The sequence below is a fragment of the Elephas maximus genome, chromosome 4, assembly GCF_024166365.1.
Source record: "Elephas maximus indicus isolate mEleMax1 chromosome 4, mEleMax1 primary haplotype, whole genome shotgun sequence".
NCBI classification, from domain to species: Eukaryota; Metazoa; Chordata; class Mammalia; order Proboscidea; family Elephantidae; genus Elephas; species Elephas maximus.
Window position 1 is genome coordinate 22,783,582 of NC_064822.1, and position 19,349 is coordinate 22,802,930.

At 38.2% G+C, this 19,349-nt stretch overlaps 1 protein-coding gene across 1 annotated transcript in view; it reads left to right on the forward strand.

Annotated features, from left to right (window-relative positions):
• The first annotated feature begins 670 nt into the window (after nt 1–670).
• The window catches only part of KIF5B (kinesin family member 5B), a 46,317-nt gene continuing 27,638 nt past the window's right edge, over nt 671–19,349 (forward strand). Inside the window, exons 1-5 of the mRNA XM_049881688.1 lie at nt 671–1,241; nt 10,776–10,863; nt 16,741–16,814; nt 17,990–18,094; nt 18,510–18,558. Coding sequence (XP_049737645.1) covers nt 1,116–1,241; nt 10,776–10,863; nt 16,741–16,814; nt 17,990–18,094; nt 18,510–18,558 — 442 coding nt within the window. The 5' untranslated portion in view covers nt 671–1,115. The remainder of the gene's footprint in view (nt 1,242–10,775; nt 10,864–16,740; nt 16,815–17,989; nt 18,095–18,509; nt 18,559–19,349) is intronic.

Here is a 19,349-nt window from a genome sequence, read left to right on the forward strand (position 1 = left end):
ATTTTTACACTTTCAGCCCGCCCCAGGCCAGTCATTTCTCAGATGTTGGCGTTGAGGAGCTCCATGAATTTATTATCTGCTAAGGTGGGACCTCGGATTCACTGAGGGCCTTCTCACATGTTGCCGCAGCATTCCACATTTCTTCCGCAACCTTCTATATTCCCTAGGGCAAATTTCCTTCTTTCTTACTCCTGTCGTCCCAACCCACCGTCAGAATGGAGCAACGCCTTAAATCAGAAAGTAACATCTCACCCTTCCTTTTTCTGGCAAACCGCTCTAAAAAGATCAGCTAGTAAAGTTTTTCCCCAGACCAAAATGAAAGCGAATACTTCCTTTTCCGAATATAGTATTTTATTTAAACAAGCTACGACAGTAACAGGTCCCGTCTCCTGACAAAGAAAAGAAAGCTAGGCGCGTCTGCCTTGGCTCTGGGGAATTCCGCGGCCGGACGGTGCTGGGAAGCTGCCGCCTGGGCTCCAAAAGCACTTTTTGAAGACAGCATCCAATGAAACTTGAATTTGCAACCGGCGAGCGGAGAGCGATCCCAGGAGGCGGCCACACTGAAGAGGCGGTGGGGCGCGGGCGGGGATTGGGCCCGCCGCGCACGCGCGGTCCTTCGCTCGCACCGCCCATTCCCGGCTCCCCGCCGCCCCATCGCCGCGGCTGCGCCTTCGAGACTGGTCGGGCGGCAGCCCGCGAGCGGGCAGGGGTACAGCCGGGCGGCCAGACTGTTAGCCCGGTCTGCTCTTTCCCGAGAAGGGAGGAGAGGGCGACTTCCTTGGCCTCGAGAATCTTCTTAGCCTCGCAGCTGGCCCTGGCCGGCGAGGAAAAAAGTTAAGGAGCCCCGGGACACTTTACCGGTACCGCCGCCGTCATGGCTGCCATGATGGAGCGGAAGTGAGCCTCAGGGCGACGGCTGCCGGCGCCGGTACTTCGAGTCTCCGCTTGTCGGCCACCCTCAGCCGGGGAAGCGCTGCGCGGAAAACTGCTGATTCCCACCGTCCTCGCGACCCCCGCTCGCTGGCACTCCCGGCCAGACCCTCAGCTCGTGCACGCTTCCTTCAAGACTGAGCGGCGGGGAGTGGCTCCCGGCTTCTGGCCCCGCAGCGAGGAAGATGGCGGACCCGGCCGAGTGCAACATCAAAGTGATGTGTCGCTTCAGACCTCTCAATGAGTCTGAGGTGAACCGCGGCGATAAGTACGTCGCCAAGTTTCAGGGAGAAGACACAGTTATGATGGCGGTGAGTGACCCCCACCTTTACCCGCATCGTGCTCCATCGGGCCTGACTGGGCCTAGAGTTCAGTGAAGTGGCGGAGTGCAGGGTTGGGGGAGCAGTGGTGTTCCCAAGCCTCCCGGGCGGGGTTTGCCGGTTCAGATAACCCAGGGGAGGGAGGCTGCGCAGCTCCACGGGTTTTCTTGGATCGCCCCCACCCGGGTCTAAGGCGCCCGGCGACGGGAGGCGCCTCGTCTCAGCCTGGGATACACCCCTACCTGGGGCGGTGGAGGAATCGTCGGGGGAGCAAATTTAGTGCATATTTGTGTGTGTTTATGTTTGTGTGCATTTACTGTTGCCGATGCTGTTGGTGTTTTGGACAACCCCCAAATTTGCCATGCATGAAATAAGTAAGGTTAATTTAGAAGCTCACGGACTGTGAGACCAGCCCTAGCCCTAAAAAAAAAATGGTACCTTAAATAGTAAAGATGCTTGGTTTTATGGAAACCTACAACTGCATGTTAAACCGTGTACTATCTCCTGCGGGAGAAGAAAAACTACCAAACTATATATATTGTGTACCTGAACCGAAAATGTTCACCCACTCACCTTTTTGAATGATGACTTCATGTTAATAATTACAAACGGCGAGTCGAGGACTAAAAAGAACAGTGAGTTTTGACATCGGAGTGATGAATTTTTGTTTAATATTTTAGCTGGTCAGGTCCAGATCGGGTGAAATAAGTGCCCAGCAAGATCCAGAACCTCATCCTTAACGGATTTAATGGGATAATAGTCTAAGACGGTGTTATTTTTTGTATATCATTAAATATAATAGCAAACTTTTGTAAAAAAGTTGTCCAGTGAGGTAGATTTCTTATTTTATTGCTAGATTTGTACTTACGCAATTAAGAACTACCTTGAAGAAAAAAGGTTTTGAAGACCCCAGGCATGGTGAGATATTGCCCCTTTGTAGGATAAAGCATGGTAATTAGAGTTGGCTGATCCTTGTCAAGGAGCGCTGGTGGCGCACTGGTTAAGCGCTGAGCTGCTAACCGAAAGGTCGACGGTTCGAACACGCTGTTCGCTCTGAAGGAGAAAGATACGGCAGTCTGCTTCCGTAAAGATTTACAGCCAAGGAAACCCGATGGGGCAGTTCTACTCTGTCCTGTAGTCTATATGAGTCGGAATCGACGCCACAGCAGCGCGTTTGGATTTGGTTTGGATCATTGTCGAGGAAACCGGAATGTGAGGTTGATTCGTTGATGTCTTATCTGTCTTTATACCCCTGGCGTCGAAATATCGGAAAATGGCATTCTCAGTTCAAGGAAATTAAAAATGAATAGTAACATTGCATACAAAACAGTGAACTATGATTGAAAATTAAATTCACATTTCTTGGTGATGCTGTGGGGCAGAACTTTTTTCTACATTACTTTCTGCATTGCATTTCAGTACAAACGTTTGCTATGTTAATTTGCCATATTTGGGCAGCTTAATTTAGAAGTAGGGCAAAGAGGTCATAAGAGATGGGAATTGATGATGGAAAGCATTGACATATAAGATAGGACTGAAGTTCGTTAGGGCTTTGTGCAAATATTTCCAAATGAATGTTGTCTCTAGAAAATTAATGCCGTAGCTCCCAATTGCTATCAGTAGGATTTTGGTAGACAAGGCGTTGGGTCACTAACAACTGCCAACCACTACTGCGTGAAGACTGTCAGGCTGGTTCTTTATTAACAAGTCCCCAAGAAAAACTCTCGCTCTCATGACATCATAGGGAGGTCAAGTAGTCATCCTTTTTGTTTAGGATATTATATTTTACTAGAATCAGGGGAAGCCTGGATTGTTAGTTGGCAAACATGAGGCTACTCGTTTCTCTCAGAGCTTTGGTGATTACTCAGCTTCAACAGTGGTTGACACATCAAAGCTATTTTCTTTTCACATTGGTATTAAGGATGTCTTATTTCTCCGGATTTCGTATGTGTTTATGCAATATCTGTATCACTAAGATTCTTTTAAAATGCTAGCATTTAGTTAGCATTCATAAAATGTATTAAGATTAGAAGTCAACCTTCTCATGTGGCCCAAATATGACATATGAGGAGAGAGCTAAAGGAAAACAAGTAATTGCCACAGGAAGCATACATTTATTCTAGGTTTTTTTCCTTTGGAATAATTTACAATATATCTTTTTGTTTAAAAATTTCCTTAATAATGTAAATAGATTTAAATGACAGTATTAGACATGATGGATAGGAGTTGTGAATCAGTAATGAATAGTTGGCTTTTAGGTAAACTGGTAGGCATTTTAGTCTGGTGTAAATATGTATATATAAGCAAGAATACATTATAGCTGAGTAGCTTTAAAAAATTTAAGGCAGCATGTTCAGTTTATTATTTTTAGGAACCAATTTTTTGAGCATAGTAAGTGCATTATTTACTCCAAGGTCTCATATTTTTGTACAATTTCGAAATGAATTATTTTGCTTTCTAAAGGAGGTTAGGAATTTATAAGGGCAGCTTGGGGAAGTAGAATTAGAAAATCACTAGGTAAAATCATCTCTTGGGAATACTGGTCCTGATTTTGATTCAAAATAAAGAGTTTAGGAGGGAGTTGCTACAATGCAGCATTTAAAACTAAATTGCTTTACAGTAATTCTGTTTTTTTCCTGAGTTCCATTTCCAGTACTGTGACATTAAAAATGTTCCCTTTTACTCATGTAATCAGTGATTTTAATGTAATATAACCCCATGGCAGGCAAGCCTTGTAATTTATAGTGTTCCTCTGTGTATTCTGCAGCCTTTTATACACATTTATTTGTAATTAAGTCCTTAGTGAAGAGCTGTAAATATCACACATTAATGAAATAAATTATTTAATAAAAACCTTTAAATGATACAAATAGAATCTGTTTTCTTTTAAAAGGGAGTTTGGTCAGTTTTAGGAAAATAGTATAGGCAACACCAGTTTTTCTTTTTTTTTTTTTTAAAGCAAAGGTTTTTAAAATAAGAGAACTTGTTATCCACAAAAAAGGGAGGACAAGGGAAACCCCTTGTATAGTTTCAGTAAGCCTGCTGAAAACAGGGCAGGGCGGGGGAGGTCAGTAGAAAAAATTACTTTTGAACCTGTTTATGCATCCTAAAGGTAGAACATGCTTGTTTGCATCATTGAGTATCTGTGCTAATCAGTATTCATTGTGTGGTATACTGTAAAAAAAAAAATACTGTAAAGGCTGCCAAAAACAGACTGTTCTTTGAAATTAGAGAATTAAGCTAATTAGATCATCTTGTCCAGTTCCTTGCCTAAAGCAAAACACTGTTGTCCTTTTCAAGTGAATGATGATTTGGTGTTTGAACCTTCTGTTACCTTAACAGTGAAGATTGAAAGAAGAGAGGGTGCCTCTATTTATCACATACCTTTAAAATACTGGAATGTTAGCCTACAGTCATTGTTTAAGGAAAATCTAATATGGTATAATCCCATGTAATCTGAAAAATCCCACAGGAAGGCATATCCTTTCCAGAAGGGTGTCCTTCATAACCAAATTTGGTGTTCAGCTTGGTCTGTGCAGACTCAAACAGGAATTGCCTCATATAAGAAATCTAAGGTATGGCTGCAGTTCAGATAATAAAGTTATTCCTGTTTGATTTTGTCCCCTGATGCTTAAATGAGACGTGACTCCGTCTTGTGACTTGGAGTTTGTAAAATTGAAATCTGAAATTTTAAGTATCTTCAAAGATACGTAGAAATAAAGGTGGTGTAATGTACAATTCAAAGCTAAGAACCAGGGTTTTTTTTTTTTTTTTCCTTCTTTTAAGTATTATTTTGGCAAAAGTTTATACAGCACATTCAGCTCCCACTTAGCAATACAGGTTGTTCAGAAACATTGGTTACGTTTTTCACAAGGTGTTAACATTCTCATTAGTAATTCCATTCTGGATGTTTCGCCTCCAGTAGTGTGGGTTCCCTGTCCCCTGGCTGTTTCATCTTTGCTTTAGAGTAATTGTTGACCATATTTGGTCTCATATAGATGATTAAAAAAAAATTTTTTTTTTACTTTGTTGTTGTTGCTTAAAATATACACAGCAAAACATACACCAGTTCAGTTTCTACGTGTACCATTTGGTGACATTGATTACATTCTTCGAGTTGTGCAGCTATCCTCACCTTCCTTTTCTGAGTTGTTCCTGTCTATTGAGTTGCTATTGTCATGGTCCCGTGCAGATAGTTCTTAAAGAGCATAATGCTCAAGGCAGACATTTTTCTAGTTAAACTAAACTATTATTTGGTTTTAGGAAGACTTCAGGGGATATTTTTGGTTTAAGGTTTAAAGATTATCTCAGGGCAATAGTTTTAGGGATTCATCCAAAATTCATGGTTCCCAGAAGTCTGGAGTTCATGAAAATTTAAAATTCTGTTCTGCCTTTTTGTCCTTTTGATCAGGATTCTTCTATGGAATCCTTGATCAAAATGTTCGGTAATGGTTGCCAGGCACTATCCAGTTCTTATGGTCTCATGGCAGAGGAGGAGGCAGGTGTTCATGGAGGCAGTTAAGAACCAAGTTTTAAAATATAGATGTCCAGATACTTAGTTTTCTTTTGTTTAATTTTTTGAAAGATGATTAGTTAAGAGAGAATGCCTTAATTATAAAAGCAAAATAATAATAATTTTTATGTTTCATAAATCTTCATCTCAGGAAGCCAATGTAGTCAGTAACTTTATGGCTAGATCCAGTCAGAACATTTGTCTTACTTAATAAAACTGTAATTTAGTTTTGAAATTACATCTAAGATGATTTTGTGTTAAGCTTTTGAATTCATTTTTTATTTAACAATGATGTAAACTTATAAAAAAAAATCACTTAGTCCCAGCTTCTTAATTGGTTTTGTGTTTGGCTCTTACCTTTCAGTCATTGCCTACAGTCTCATTTAATAAGGCTGAAGTGGTAATTTGCATATGTTATTAGTGATGCTAGAGTAAACAGCTACATAAAGTACTTTTGAGAGACAGTCTTTACTATTATCGGGTATTTTTGACAGATCTTTCAAAATAGTTTAGTGGCGCTTGTTTTTTGTTGCTGTAACAATTAAAATATTACTTGAAACTCAGTAGTGTTAATTTGTTTGTATCTTTAAATATGTATTTTAATAAGATTTTATTTGACTTATTTTAAACAGATGTAGTTGTCTTCACGCTTTTACCTGTTTTCTAGTGATTAACTTGTTCCTTACAAGCAAAATTAGAATTCTTACTTAATTTTTGCTTTCACTTCATTTTTTACACATTTGTTTTTAAATATTTACTTTGGCTGGCTTCAGTCTCTTTTGACTTTTTATCAGGTTTTGATTCCTTAAGGCCACAGGCTGTCACCATTTCAATGCAGTTAGCATTACTTGATCATCTATATTAGATCCTAGTATATAGCTTCTTAGCTTAGCATGTAAGAATCTACCCAGCCTTACTTACTTTCTTTGAACCTTGCAGTCTATACTAATAAGAATCATTTCTAAAATTGTCTTACTTATTTTTTTCTACTCCTAGCACAATATCTGATATCTTTTAGGTGCTAAATAAATGTCTGCTGAATAGGTAAAGAGGGAAAATTATTTTCTATTTGAATAGAAAAAAGAAATAACAATACTAACATGGGTTATCACTGAGTTAGGATTGTTATTTTGATTGTTCTTTTATTTGTTTTCAAAATTGGTTGCCATGAATATATCTCTTCCAGTCATTAAGACAGTAGTCTTTTTTTTTTTTCAGCCATACCTGAAGAATTGGATTTTGTTATCTTAGTAGCATTGTAACAAAAGGGCACTTTTTTGTGTGCCATAGCTAAAGAATAATCAGACATTGATGCCTATTTTTAATTAAGTGACGCCCAAGTGAGGTCATCTTAGTATATCTGTCAGGAGTGCTTTCAACTCCAGAGGGAAAACAAACAACTAATAGTGGCTTAAATAAATACAGAGGTTATTTTTCTCACATAAGAAAAAGTCTGAGATTGGCCCTTCCTGCTGCCACTTCAAGGACCCTGACTGTGTTATACTCTGTCATCTTTGGCTGTTGACTTTTCACCGTCATATTGATCAGGTTTGCAAGATGGATGCTGTAGATCCAGACATTGATTTCAGAAGGGAGATGGGGCAGCTTCAGCTAAGATGATCCCTTTTTTCAGAAAAACAAAACACTTTTCCAGAGACTTCCCAGTAGACCCAGAACTGGGTCATGCAGCAACTAAAACTCGTTGTCATCTAGTTGATTCTGACTCATAGCGACCCTGTAGGACAGAGAAGAACTGCCCCATAGGGTTTCCAAGGAGCAGATGGTAGATTTGAGCTGCTGACCTTTTGGATAGCAGCTGAGCTCTTAACCACTGTGCCATATGCAAGTGGGTGTTTGGCTTTCCTGTCTAACTAATGAAAGGTGGCAAGGGAAAGGGGAGTTGAGGCTGGCTTTTCATGCCCTTTAGAGAGTGTCTGCTTCATTGTTACTGCTATTCTAAGCTTTGGGGAGTGGAATTGTATGGTATAGTTTCTAAAAAAGAAGGCCTTTTTCAGCTAAAATCTAAGAAGTCTTCTATAATGTTAAGGGTTTTGTTCTGGAGTCATGATTATTTCATTTTTAGGGCCCAGGTTCCTTCCTTTCCTTTAGAAGAGACTGGAGAGCAAGTAGACACTTGATTGCAAATATCCAGAAACCTGTTGCTACTCTGTACTTTTGTTTTATCCAAATAACAGCATTTTGAAGAAAATCGCGTAACTTAGGAAATAAAGACACTTAGTCTCAACTGGGCTCTCAAAACTGCCTCCCAGACTTACCTTATTCTACTCGTTGGGCTCTCGCATTCTTTGAAATGCCTGCTTTATACTTTCTCCCAAAACTCTGAAATACTCTGTAACTTTTTGGGGTTGGGGGATCACTTTATTTATTTCTTTTCTTTTTTTTTTTATTGTACTTTCGATGAAGGTTTACAGAACAAACTAGCTTGTCATTAAACAGTACACATATTGTTTTATAACATTGGTTAATAACCCCATGACACATCAACACTCCCGTCTCAACCTTGGGTTCCCTATTACCAGCTTCCCTGTCCCCTCCTGCCTTCTAGTCCTTGCCCCTGGACTGGTGTGCCCTTATAGTCTCATTTTGTTTTATGGACCTGTCTAATCTTTGGCTGAAGGGTGAACCTCAGGAGTGACTTCGTTATTGAGCTAAAAGGGTGTTTGGGGGCCATATTCTTGGGGTTTCTCCAGTCTCTATCAGGCCAGTAAGTCTGGTCTTCTTGTGTGAGTTGGAATTTTAGTCTACATTTTTCTCCAGCTCTGTCTGGTACCCCCTCTATTGTGATCACTGTAAGCAGTTGGTGGTAGCTGTGCACCATCTAGTTGTGCTGGATGCAGTCTGCTGGAGGCCGTGGTAGTTATGGTCCATTAGTCCTTTGGACTAACCTTTCCCTTGTGTCTTTAGTTTTCTTCATTCTCCCTTACTCCTGAAGGGGTGAGACCAGTGATATATCTTAGGTGGTCACTCACAAGCTTTTAAGACCCCAGATGCTACTCACCAAAGTAGAATGTAGAACATTTTTTTTATAAACTGTGTTATGCCAAGACCATGGTCCCCAGTCCTCAGCCCAGTAATTTGGTCTCTCAGGGAGTTTGGATGTGTCCATGGAGTTTGCACGACCTTGCCTTGGACAAGTCGTTCTGGCTTTCCCAGTATTGTGTACTGCCTTACGCTTCACCAAAGTTACTACTTACCTATTGTCCATTTAGTGTTTTTCTCTCCGCACCCCTCCTCTCCCTTGTAACCATCAAAGATTATTTCGTTTTTTATGTAAACCTTTTCATGAGTTTTTATCATAGTGGTTTCATATAATATTTGCCCTTTTGTGACTGACTTACTTCAGCATAATGCTTCATCCATGTTGTGACATGTTTCGCATGTTCATCATCATTCTCTATTGTGTAGTATTCCTGTAACCTTTTTGCTTGGTAGATAACTTTTCCTTCTACTTCACAGAGAAAATTGAAGCCATAATAATGGAATTCCCACTTCCAAATCCGTGGGAGTCCCTGGGTGGCGCAAATGGTTAAGTGCGGAACAACTGGCTGAAAGGTTGCCATTTTTAACCCACCTACCCACAGGCTCCTGGGAGGACAGGCCTGGGGATCTGCTTTCAAAAGCTCAAAGACTCACAGCCTTGAAAACCCTATGGAGCTGTTTTATTCTGCACACTTGGGATTGCCACAAGTCGGAATCGACTCGACGGCAACTAACAGTTCCAAATCAAGAAATGTACCTGCTTTTGCATCATTGTCTGCCTGTTTGAATTGAGGGGGTTTTCCTTCTGATAACATCAGGGTGGACTTGAACTTCCAGGGTTTTGGTTAGCAACCCTTTACACCACCCAGGAACTCCGACAGTGAACTAGGTACTACGTATTCTTCAGTCCTCAATTTCAGCTTAAACATACCTTCCCTGAGAGTGTTTGTACGTACTCTTCTGCTCCCACCTGACTCAGGTTTTCTGATTATATGGTCTCATAACACTGTGTTGTGTGAATGGGCATTCTAGTTACTTGTTTATCTTCCCCACTGTTACTTAAACTTCAGTAAAGCAGAGAGAAGTCTGTCTTGTTCACCATTGTAGGTGGTACATAACAGGCATTCAGTAAATATTTGTTAAATGAATGAACGTTTGAAAAGCTTTTGCAGTAAACTGAAAAACTGAATGGAGTAGAATAAGAAACTCTGGACTGGGAGATAGGCGTTCTAGCTTTGAATATTGTCATTAATGACTTGTGTACCTTACAGGTTTCTAGTTTCCTTGCTGTAAAAAGATACTGGTATTTAAAATACAGTTAATACCTACAGAGTAGATGCACATTAAATAAAAATTCACTCAGCAGTATTTGAGTGTCTAACATAGTGCCGGAGCCCTGGTTGCACAGTGGTTAAGAGTTTGGCTGCTAACCAAAAGGTTGGTAGTTCAGATCCACCAGCCACTCCTTGGAAACCCTGTAAGGCAGTTCTGCCTTGCTCTACAGGGTCACTATGAGTTGGAATTGACGATGGCAGTGGGTTTGGTTTTTTAACATAGTACTAATCTCTGGAAATACATCAAAGAGCAAAACAGACATTCTTGTTTTCATGAAGTTTATATTATAGTGGATTTGTACTTGGTGACCCCTAAAATCTCTTTTAGGAGCCCTTATATTGTAGTGGTTAAAGCACTCGGCGGCTAACATAAAGGCTGGTGGTTTGAACCTGCCAGCTGCTCCATGGGAGAAAGATGTAGCAGTCTGCTACTGTAAAAGAGTTACAGTCTTGCAAACCCTATGGGCAGTTCTACCCTGTCTTTTAGGGTCTCTGAGTCAATATTGACTCAACAGCAATGGGTTAAGGTGCCTTCCACTCAGAGATTCGGTGATGTGAAGTAATGCATAGTAGGCAGCCTTTTGAAGGTTAAATAAATGATGGCGTCTCTAAGAGAACTTAGAAATGTCCGTTCACCTTTAATTTGTGAAGTTCAAACACTTTCATTTTGTTTTTCAGTCCAAGCCTTATGCATTTGATCGGGTATTCCAGTCAAGCACATCTCAAGAGCAAGTGTATAATGACTGTGCAAAGAAGATTGTTAAAGGTAAATATATTGAAAAGCTACTGAGTTGTTCCAGCAATAAGTAAAATTTTGTTTATGCTCTTCTAGTGAAGGGTATTACAATTAGAAGAATTGTAATGTTGTATACGTGTTCTTAGAAAATGTGATTCTGTTAGTCTCAGGAGATTTTCTGTGTAAGCAATTTAGAAATAAAACAATATGAAAATGAAAACAAAATAGCTAGGCAAGTTTAGGTGACTTTCTAAAAGGAAGCAGAAATTGGTGGATTTTTTTGCGTGTGTGTGTGTGTGTGTGTGCGCTTTAAGTGAAAGTTTACAGATCAAGCCAGTCTCTCATACAAAAACTTATACATGCCTTGCTATGTTCTAGCTGCTTTTCACCTAATAAGACAGCATACTTTTCTTCTCCACCCTGTATTCCCTGTGTCCATTCAACCAGCTCCTTTCCCCCCTCCCCCGGCTTCCAATCTCACTTGCAAACAAGAGCTGCCCACATAGCCTCATGTGTCTACTTGAGCCAAGAAGCTCACTCCTGACCAGTATCGTTTTCTGTCTTATAGTCCAGTCTAACCCCTGCCTGAAGAATTGTCTTTGGGAATGGTTCCTGTCTTGGGCTAACAGAGGGTCTGGGGACCATGACCCCCGGGGGTCCCTCTGGTCTCATCAGACCATTAAGTCTATTTACAAGAATTTGAGATCTCCATCCCACTGTTGTCCCGCTCCACTGGGGATTCACTACTGTGTTCCCTTTCAGGGCAGTCATCAGTGATAGCTGGGCACCATCTAGTTCTTCTGGTCTTAGTCTGATGTAGTCTCTGGTTTTTTGGCCCTTTCTATCTCTTGGGGTCATCTTTTCCTTATGTCTTTGGTATTCTTCACTCTACTTTGCTCCAGGTGAGTTGAGACCAGTTGATGCATCTTAGATGGCAACTTGCTAGCCCTGAAGACCCCAGATGGAAATTGGCAATCTTTACCATTTTTCTATTCCATTTTTATTTCTTCCCCAAAGACTTATTGTGTAGTTGAGAGAAACTCCTGAAGAATTTAACAGGGGTTACCAAAGATGAGAAAAGTCTGTGCATTCCAGTTAGTACTAGTGCATATACTTAAGGGCGTTTTCAGTTTTATGGTTTTTAAAACTATAGAACCTTAGGAGGTGTGAGGGTCTAAGTGATTATCTGTGTTTCTAGTTGCTACAGAAATCCCTTTTATCTAAAGAATCTTACAGTTTAATAGCTACTACTTTTTTACTTTATGATATGATATAATATATCCCATTTTTTCGACAGCTGTATTTGTTAAAAAGTGCTTCTTAGATGGAGACAAAATCTGTCTTATAGCATTCACCGGGGGAGAGGAGCTGAGATTCAGTATAAAAGTGGCGAAATTGGGATTATTATGATCACAGACAGTTCCGCATAGTAGGAGATACAGCAGAATTATGGATACAAGTAGTTATATAGATGTTCTCTTTGTTAATTCCATTCTTAATTCCATTTTTGTTTATGATATAGGAAGCAGAGTCATCACAGAGAGTGAGGATGGGAGAGGAAATTCAAGGAAATGGTGGTAGGATTAGTCGATTATAGGTCTCAGTGGGGTCAAAGGTTTGTTGGAATCAAGATACTAGAAAAAGTAATAGGAGGTGGATACTTGAAATTGAGATACAGAGGCAGTGCGGTTAGTGATGAAGAGGTCTGGGGTATGCCGCGGGAGTTGGTGCCTAAGGGAGTGATGGACGAGATCAGGGAGAAAATGAAGGCAGGGGTTGAGAGGCCAGGGTATTTCAGTGGAGTCATCTACTTTATGGACATCGAAGTCACCAAAGATTATAGCAGGGATGATATTGTCAAGAGACAATGGTAAAATCTTCATAAATTTAGGAAGTGTTAGCTTGGATTCTGTAAATGACTGCAGCAAAGAGGAGCAGGCAGTATCGTCTTAGGTTGTAGCTTCAAATTATACTCTTTGATTATGACATATTTTTGTCTTTATTATAGTCTAAGATTAAATTGGATTTTAAAAATATATATAATTCTACTGTGGTAAAATATATATAACAAAAAATTTTCTGTTTTAACCACCTTTAAGTGTACAATTCAGTGACATTAATTACATTCACCATGTTGTGCCACCATCACCACTACTTCTAAAAGCTTTTCATCACCCCAGACAAACTCGGTGCTCCTTAAGTAGCAGCTTCCCATTTCTCCTTTTTTTTATCAGCCTCTGGTGACCACTGATTAACTTTTGTCTCTATGCGTTTAATCTTTTAGATACGTTCTTTGTGGCTACCATGGGGATTATATTTAACATCCTAAATTTACACAACCTAGTTAAAATTGATACCAGCTTAACTCCAGGAACAGATGAAACTCTGTTACTGTACCACTCCTTTTGTCACTGTTGTCACAAAGTACATCTTTATATAGTGTTCCTAACAACATAAATTTATAATTATTTTTTATGCATTTGTCTTTTAAGTCATGTAGGACATAACAAGTAGAGTTACAAACCAGAAGTACAGTAAAACTAGCCTTTATATTTACTCGTGGAATTAACGTTTACTGGAGATCTATTTCTTTATGCAGATTTGAGTTACTATCTAGTGTCTTTTCATTTTAATGAGGATTTCCTTTAGCATTTCTTGTAGGGCAGGTGTTATAATGAACTCCCTCAGCTTTCGTTTATCTGGGAATGTTTTAATTTCACCCTCAGTTCTTGAAGGACAGTTTTGCCAGATAGAGAATCTTTGGCCAACGGTTCTTTTTTTCAGCACTTTAAGTATGTCATCTCACTGCTTCCTGGCCGCTGTGGTTTCTGAGAGAGAAATTGACAGCTTATTGAGGATCCCTTGTATGTGACGATTTGCTTCTCTTGCTGCTTTCAGGCTTCTCTGTTTATCTTTGGTTTTTAACAGTTTGATTATAACGTGGACCTCTTTGGATTTATCCTAATTGGAGTTCTTTCATTGAGCTTCTTGGATGTGTAGGTTCATGTCTTTTGTCAAATTTGGGAAGTTTTTGGCCATTATTTCTTCAAATATTCTTTCTGACACACTTTCTTTTCTTTTTCGGACTCCTGTCATGCAAGTGTTGGTCCACTTGATGGTGTCCCAGAAGGTCCTTTAGGAGTTCACAGGCTAGTAAGGAAGGCAGACAAAGTAAACTGACAGTTTTAATACACTGTGATAACTGTTAGGATTAAATGCAGATGCTGTATGAACACATAGGGTGGGACTCTTAACGTAGATTTATTTGGGGGTCAAGTTATAGAGGAAGACATAAAGGCTGAGCTAGTCTTAAAGGATGCACAGATAGTAGGAAGGAGAAGGGAGGAGTGCCTGCCAGGCAGAGGGATGGCACATATGGGCCAAGGCATGCCCATATGAGAAAAGTGCATTGCATGTATGGGGAACATATATTATGGTATGACTTTTAGGTTGAACTATATGAAATTGTCTAATTTGACCATTTTCACCAACAAAAACAGCAATTTCATATGGTTCCACCTGATGAAATACGGACTATGAGGGGAAGGATGGTGGGAAATGGAACTAAAAAAGTAAATGAGAGCCAGGTCAAAGAGTGCCTGATTTTATCTGGTTATAGATGCGTGCTCTCTAGAATTTTCGAACAGGTTAGTATCATTTGTATTTTTTAAAAATCTACATGTAAATTATGTACATTTCATTGTATGACAGTTTTACCTCAGAAGAAAAAAAAAACTGAATAAATTCTAATAAAAAAAACTAAACAAATTCTAATTAATGATATGCATGCTGAATTCCTTAGAGGGAAGTGTACTGATGTCTGCAGTTTACTTTGAAATACTACATTACTTAAAAATGAGATGGATGGATAAAAGGTATATAGATAGCATGATTAAAGCAAACAGTAAAGTGATAAAATGTTAATGGTGGAATCTACGTGATAGTTAAACAAGTGTTCACTGTAAAATTCATGCAACTTTTATGTATTAAAAAAAATTTTATCATTAAATATTAGAGAATAAATCACTATAGAAAGCAAGCCAGGAGTGAATTTGAAAGTGAAGTGATTATGTTCCTAATTGAGAAAAATGCTGTTACTATAATAATACTTGACTTACCTCGAAATCACCTGTAGTCGTTGTTGTATCCCCTGCATCAGAGTAGAGCCTAGATCATAGTGGGTACTTAGGAGATATTTGAATGTTGAATATTCCAGATTCTTTTTATCATTTAAAATTCTACAAATTATGCTTAAAGTCTCAAATAATAGATTCAAATGTGTTATGTAGATTTATTTTCCTAGGAGTCCATATATACAATTATAGTTTCTCATAGCACAGGTGGACTGTATCATAGATAAATACACTACTAATGTGATCTTGGGAAAGTCATTTATTCATTGGTCTACAGCTATTTATTGAGCACCTATTATGTTAGTTCCTAGGTAATTGAATCATACCATGATTAGACCCTTTATAGGCCTAACAAAAAAATTGAATTTTTATTTTTTATTGTGGTAAAAATGTATATAACAAAACATTTGCCATTTCAACATTTTTTACATGTACAATTCAATGATATTAATTATGTTCATTGTGTGGTACAGCTATCACCTCTATTAAAAATTTGGATTTTATGCTTGAGTTTTATGTGAGTGATTAGAAGATTGTAAGCAGAGGGGTAGCATAAATATTGAGAAAGATAAATGGTAAAGCAGGTAATTGGAAGGGGTTTAGTGCTTTTTTTTTAACCAGGTGATTTATTCAGAATTGCTGACGGAGTGCTACAGGCTCATTATTTTCAAAAGTGATTCATGAAGTTGTTTCACATTCCTTTTTAAAAAGTAAAAGATATGTTGAACGAAAGTTTCGAATGTTTGGGTTCTCTTAAAAATCTTCCCAGGGAAGTAAGTACTGATGCTGCCTTTTCTCTTTAATGTTTTTTTTTTGGAAAACTCTTACCTAGTTAGTGTGCTTGGTGTTGGGATCATTCTTTTTTTTTCTCCCTTTTAAAAAAATAATCAGTAAAAAAAGAAGTATTGGCTTGCTTACAACCTTACTTTCCACTGTTACCATCTGCTGTTTCCAAGAGAGGCTTCTCTTTTTACCTTAGGCGTCGTCTAGAATGTAATTTCATAGGGCCTTTCTTGTTACCAAAAACAGACCAAACAAAATCCCTGAAAACTGGAAATCAAGTGGATCACCTTCTTGTTCCGTCACATTTCTCTTACTGCTTGAGGTACACAAAGGACTAGAAATGTTTTTAATTTCATAAGAACTTTCCGATATTTGAGGAAGGACTGGGTTTGTTGTACTTGATGGATGGAATAAGGAGGAAGGTACAGTTTTGTGAGGTTTAACCACCAATTAACTACCAATCAGTCCTGTTGCTGAAAAATAATTCATATCTGTATGTAAATTGGTAAAGCATTTATTAGGTCACGTAGAACTTGGAATGCAGATGTATACACTGACATATGAGATAATTATAAGCAACATAATTTAAAATTTGTTTTCCATTTGACCACAGAAACTAATCTGGGCCTGAGAGAAAGTAATTGCCTGGATGAATCATTACTAAGAAAATTGCTATTAAATATATTCCTATTTATTTCCTTTAATGTCTTGTAAATCTTTTATGTACTAAACTTTGATGGAGTCTTTCATATAAATAATAAAGAAAATCTGAATCTGTCTCACCATTCTTGCCACAAATAATTATTTTTTTCATGCATGGCTAAGGAATAAGGTTATGTGTGTATGATTTTTTTAGGAGATTTTCTATATCACTAAGGGTAAACATGTTACATTTTTCTAATAACATCCTTAAGTAATTTCTTATAAATCTTGCTTCGGAAAAAATCCCTTGAGTATTTAAAATAAGAGTATAAAATCTATTTTCTCATAGATGTACTTGAGGGATACAATGGAACAATATTTGCATATGGACAGACATCCTCTGGGAAGACACACACAATGGAGGTAAATTTTATAGTCTGTAACTGAGTCTAGTTTGTAGTATAGACAATGCATTCATTATTTGTGGGATTATATTACCATTAAACATCTTTATTTGCTCTTGATTGCATCTTCTGATATGAACATCATTGCTGGAATGTAACCACTTCCTGAGTTTGAATAGTGAGGGATGCTTGTATTTGAAATTATACACAGCTTTGTTGGTGGTGCAGCGGTGAAGCCCTCAGCTGCTAATAGAAAGTTTGGCAGTTTGAACCCACCAGCCACTCCGTGAGAGAAAGATGTGGCAGTCCGCTTCCATAAAGATTATAGCCTAGGAAACCCTATGGGGCAAGTCTACTCTGTCTTATAGGGCTGCTACTAGTTGGAATCAACTTGACAGCAGTGGGTTTTGTTTGTTTGTTTTATCAGGTAGCATAACCAGAAAAGAATGAACATTTTGGTATCTCTTGTTAGCTGTGTACAAAATTAATTTTTTCTTCTGGTAAATTTTTGGATTGTACCAAACAGATTTCCTCTCACCCTGTACTATAGAAAATTTTTAATACTTACATTCAGAATGATTACTCTTTGCTCCTCTTGTCCCCCCCCCATACCTGCCAGTCTTTAATAAGAATGTTGCCACAATTATTGGTGCTGCTATTAATAAATTATAATAAAAATATAAATTTTAAGCTACCTGCTGTAGCTTTGCTTCTAGAAAGCAACCTGTTATCTTTTGCCGCTGTTACAGAATATCTGCTTTTATCATCTATCTGAGCATGCTGTATAAAGCAGTGAGTTCTTATTCATAATAATGTTCATAAAGTTGGGAACAACAGGGACATTCCTAGCATCTGTTTGTATTTGACTTCAAGTAGAAGGGAAAACACAGATTGATATGGAATGAAACAAACCTTTTCCTAGAATATGTTTATTTACGAGTGTAGATAATTTAATGATTAAATAAAAAGCTAAGATCTATTAGACAAGCCTTGTATGGTTAACATGCATTAGTATGTGTAACTTACTAATATACATAATGGTTTTTTTTTTTTTTAAAGGATTTGTAGAGCCACTTCCACCAGAATTAACAATTACAATTCCTAGCCTCTATTGACTGTAAACTGTAGATTGAAGGTTTTAGTTTTCACTTTATACTTCATAGTTTAAGAAGTCTGGTTTTGCCTTCTGTTTAGGGTAAACTTCATGATCCAGAAGGCATGGGAATTATTCCAAGAATAGTGCAAGATATCTTTAATTATATTTACTCCATGGATGAAAATTTGGAATTTCATATTAAGGTAAAGTCTGTGGGGGAAAGGTGTTATTTTTGTGGAAAAGTATAGTTGAAAGATCATTGGGGCTAGTAAACTTGATTTGCTGTTACATAACTTTAAACAAATTACCTTAGTTTCTAGTGTCCTTAGCTTCCTTATCTATAAAATAAGGGAATTAATTCTACTACTGAAATCACAGGTTCTGACTACTCAATATTCTGATTCATTTCAGATGGTGGAAAGGAAATCACTTTTAATTGCAGTTATTTAAACAATTTAGCTAATTTATGTGTTCCCATAAGAAGGCGAGCTATGTCTCCCTTGTCTGGACAAAGCCTGGCACTCAGATTTCAGTAACTATCTAATGATTAAGTGAATAAATCATCGCGTAATTTTTTTAAGTTGATATTTGTTCTTTTTTTATTTCTTCACCATTTAGGTTTCATACTTCGAAATATATTTGGATAAGATAAGGGACCTACTAGATGGTATGTTAACTTCTTTGTCTTCGATCATCTTTAAATAGTACCTGTCACTTTTTCAGTGGTAGATTTGAGACGATTTCATATACTACATGAAACTGACTTAATTACTGTGGTAAAAAATCTCCTATCCAGTTGTTTTGCACATTAACGACGTACGTCTGGCAGTAACAAACACCCAGGTGAGAGTAATGCTGGCTGTGATGGTTAAGGTTCTGTGTCAGCCTAGCTGGGCCATGATTCTCTGGTTTGGCAGTTACGTAATGAAGTAATTTGGCAGTTATGTAATGATGTTGCCATCCTCTGTTTTATGATCTGATGTGGTCATACTCTGATTTTCACATACCCCCGATTTTCACATAGTGACCTGGTCTCTGGAACCTAACCATGTTGATAAATATGGAAGTAAGTGTATAGGACATTTAAAAAATCTTATTTTAAAGTTTTAGTTGAATGTCTTTTGACATACAGAATAACCTGATTAAAGCAGATATGTATGGGTACTTCTTAAGTAGTAATAAGAGCATTAGGCTGGAAGTTAAGAGAACCTGAGTCTTAAGTTCTAGTCTTCTCTCAGTTGTCAATTAGATATTTGTTCTTGGGCAAACCACTGATGAACCACTCTGGCTTAAAGTCTTATTAAAAATGGGGGTGGTAGAGGTTGGGCTAGACCTAAAATTCTGCATTGCTACATTGGTTTCTGTATGAATCTATTATTTCCACAGGATCTTAACTTTAATAGTAATGTTTTCATATTTCTTTAAAGTTCACATATTGTCTTTAGGCTGCTTGGGAAA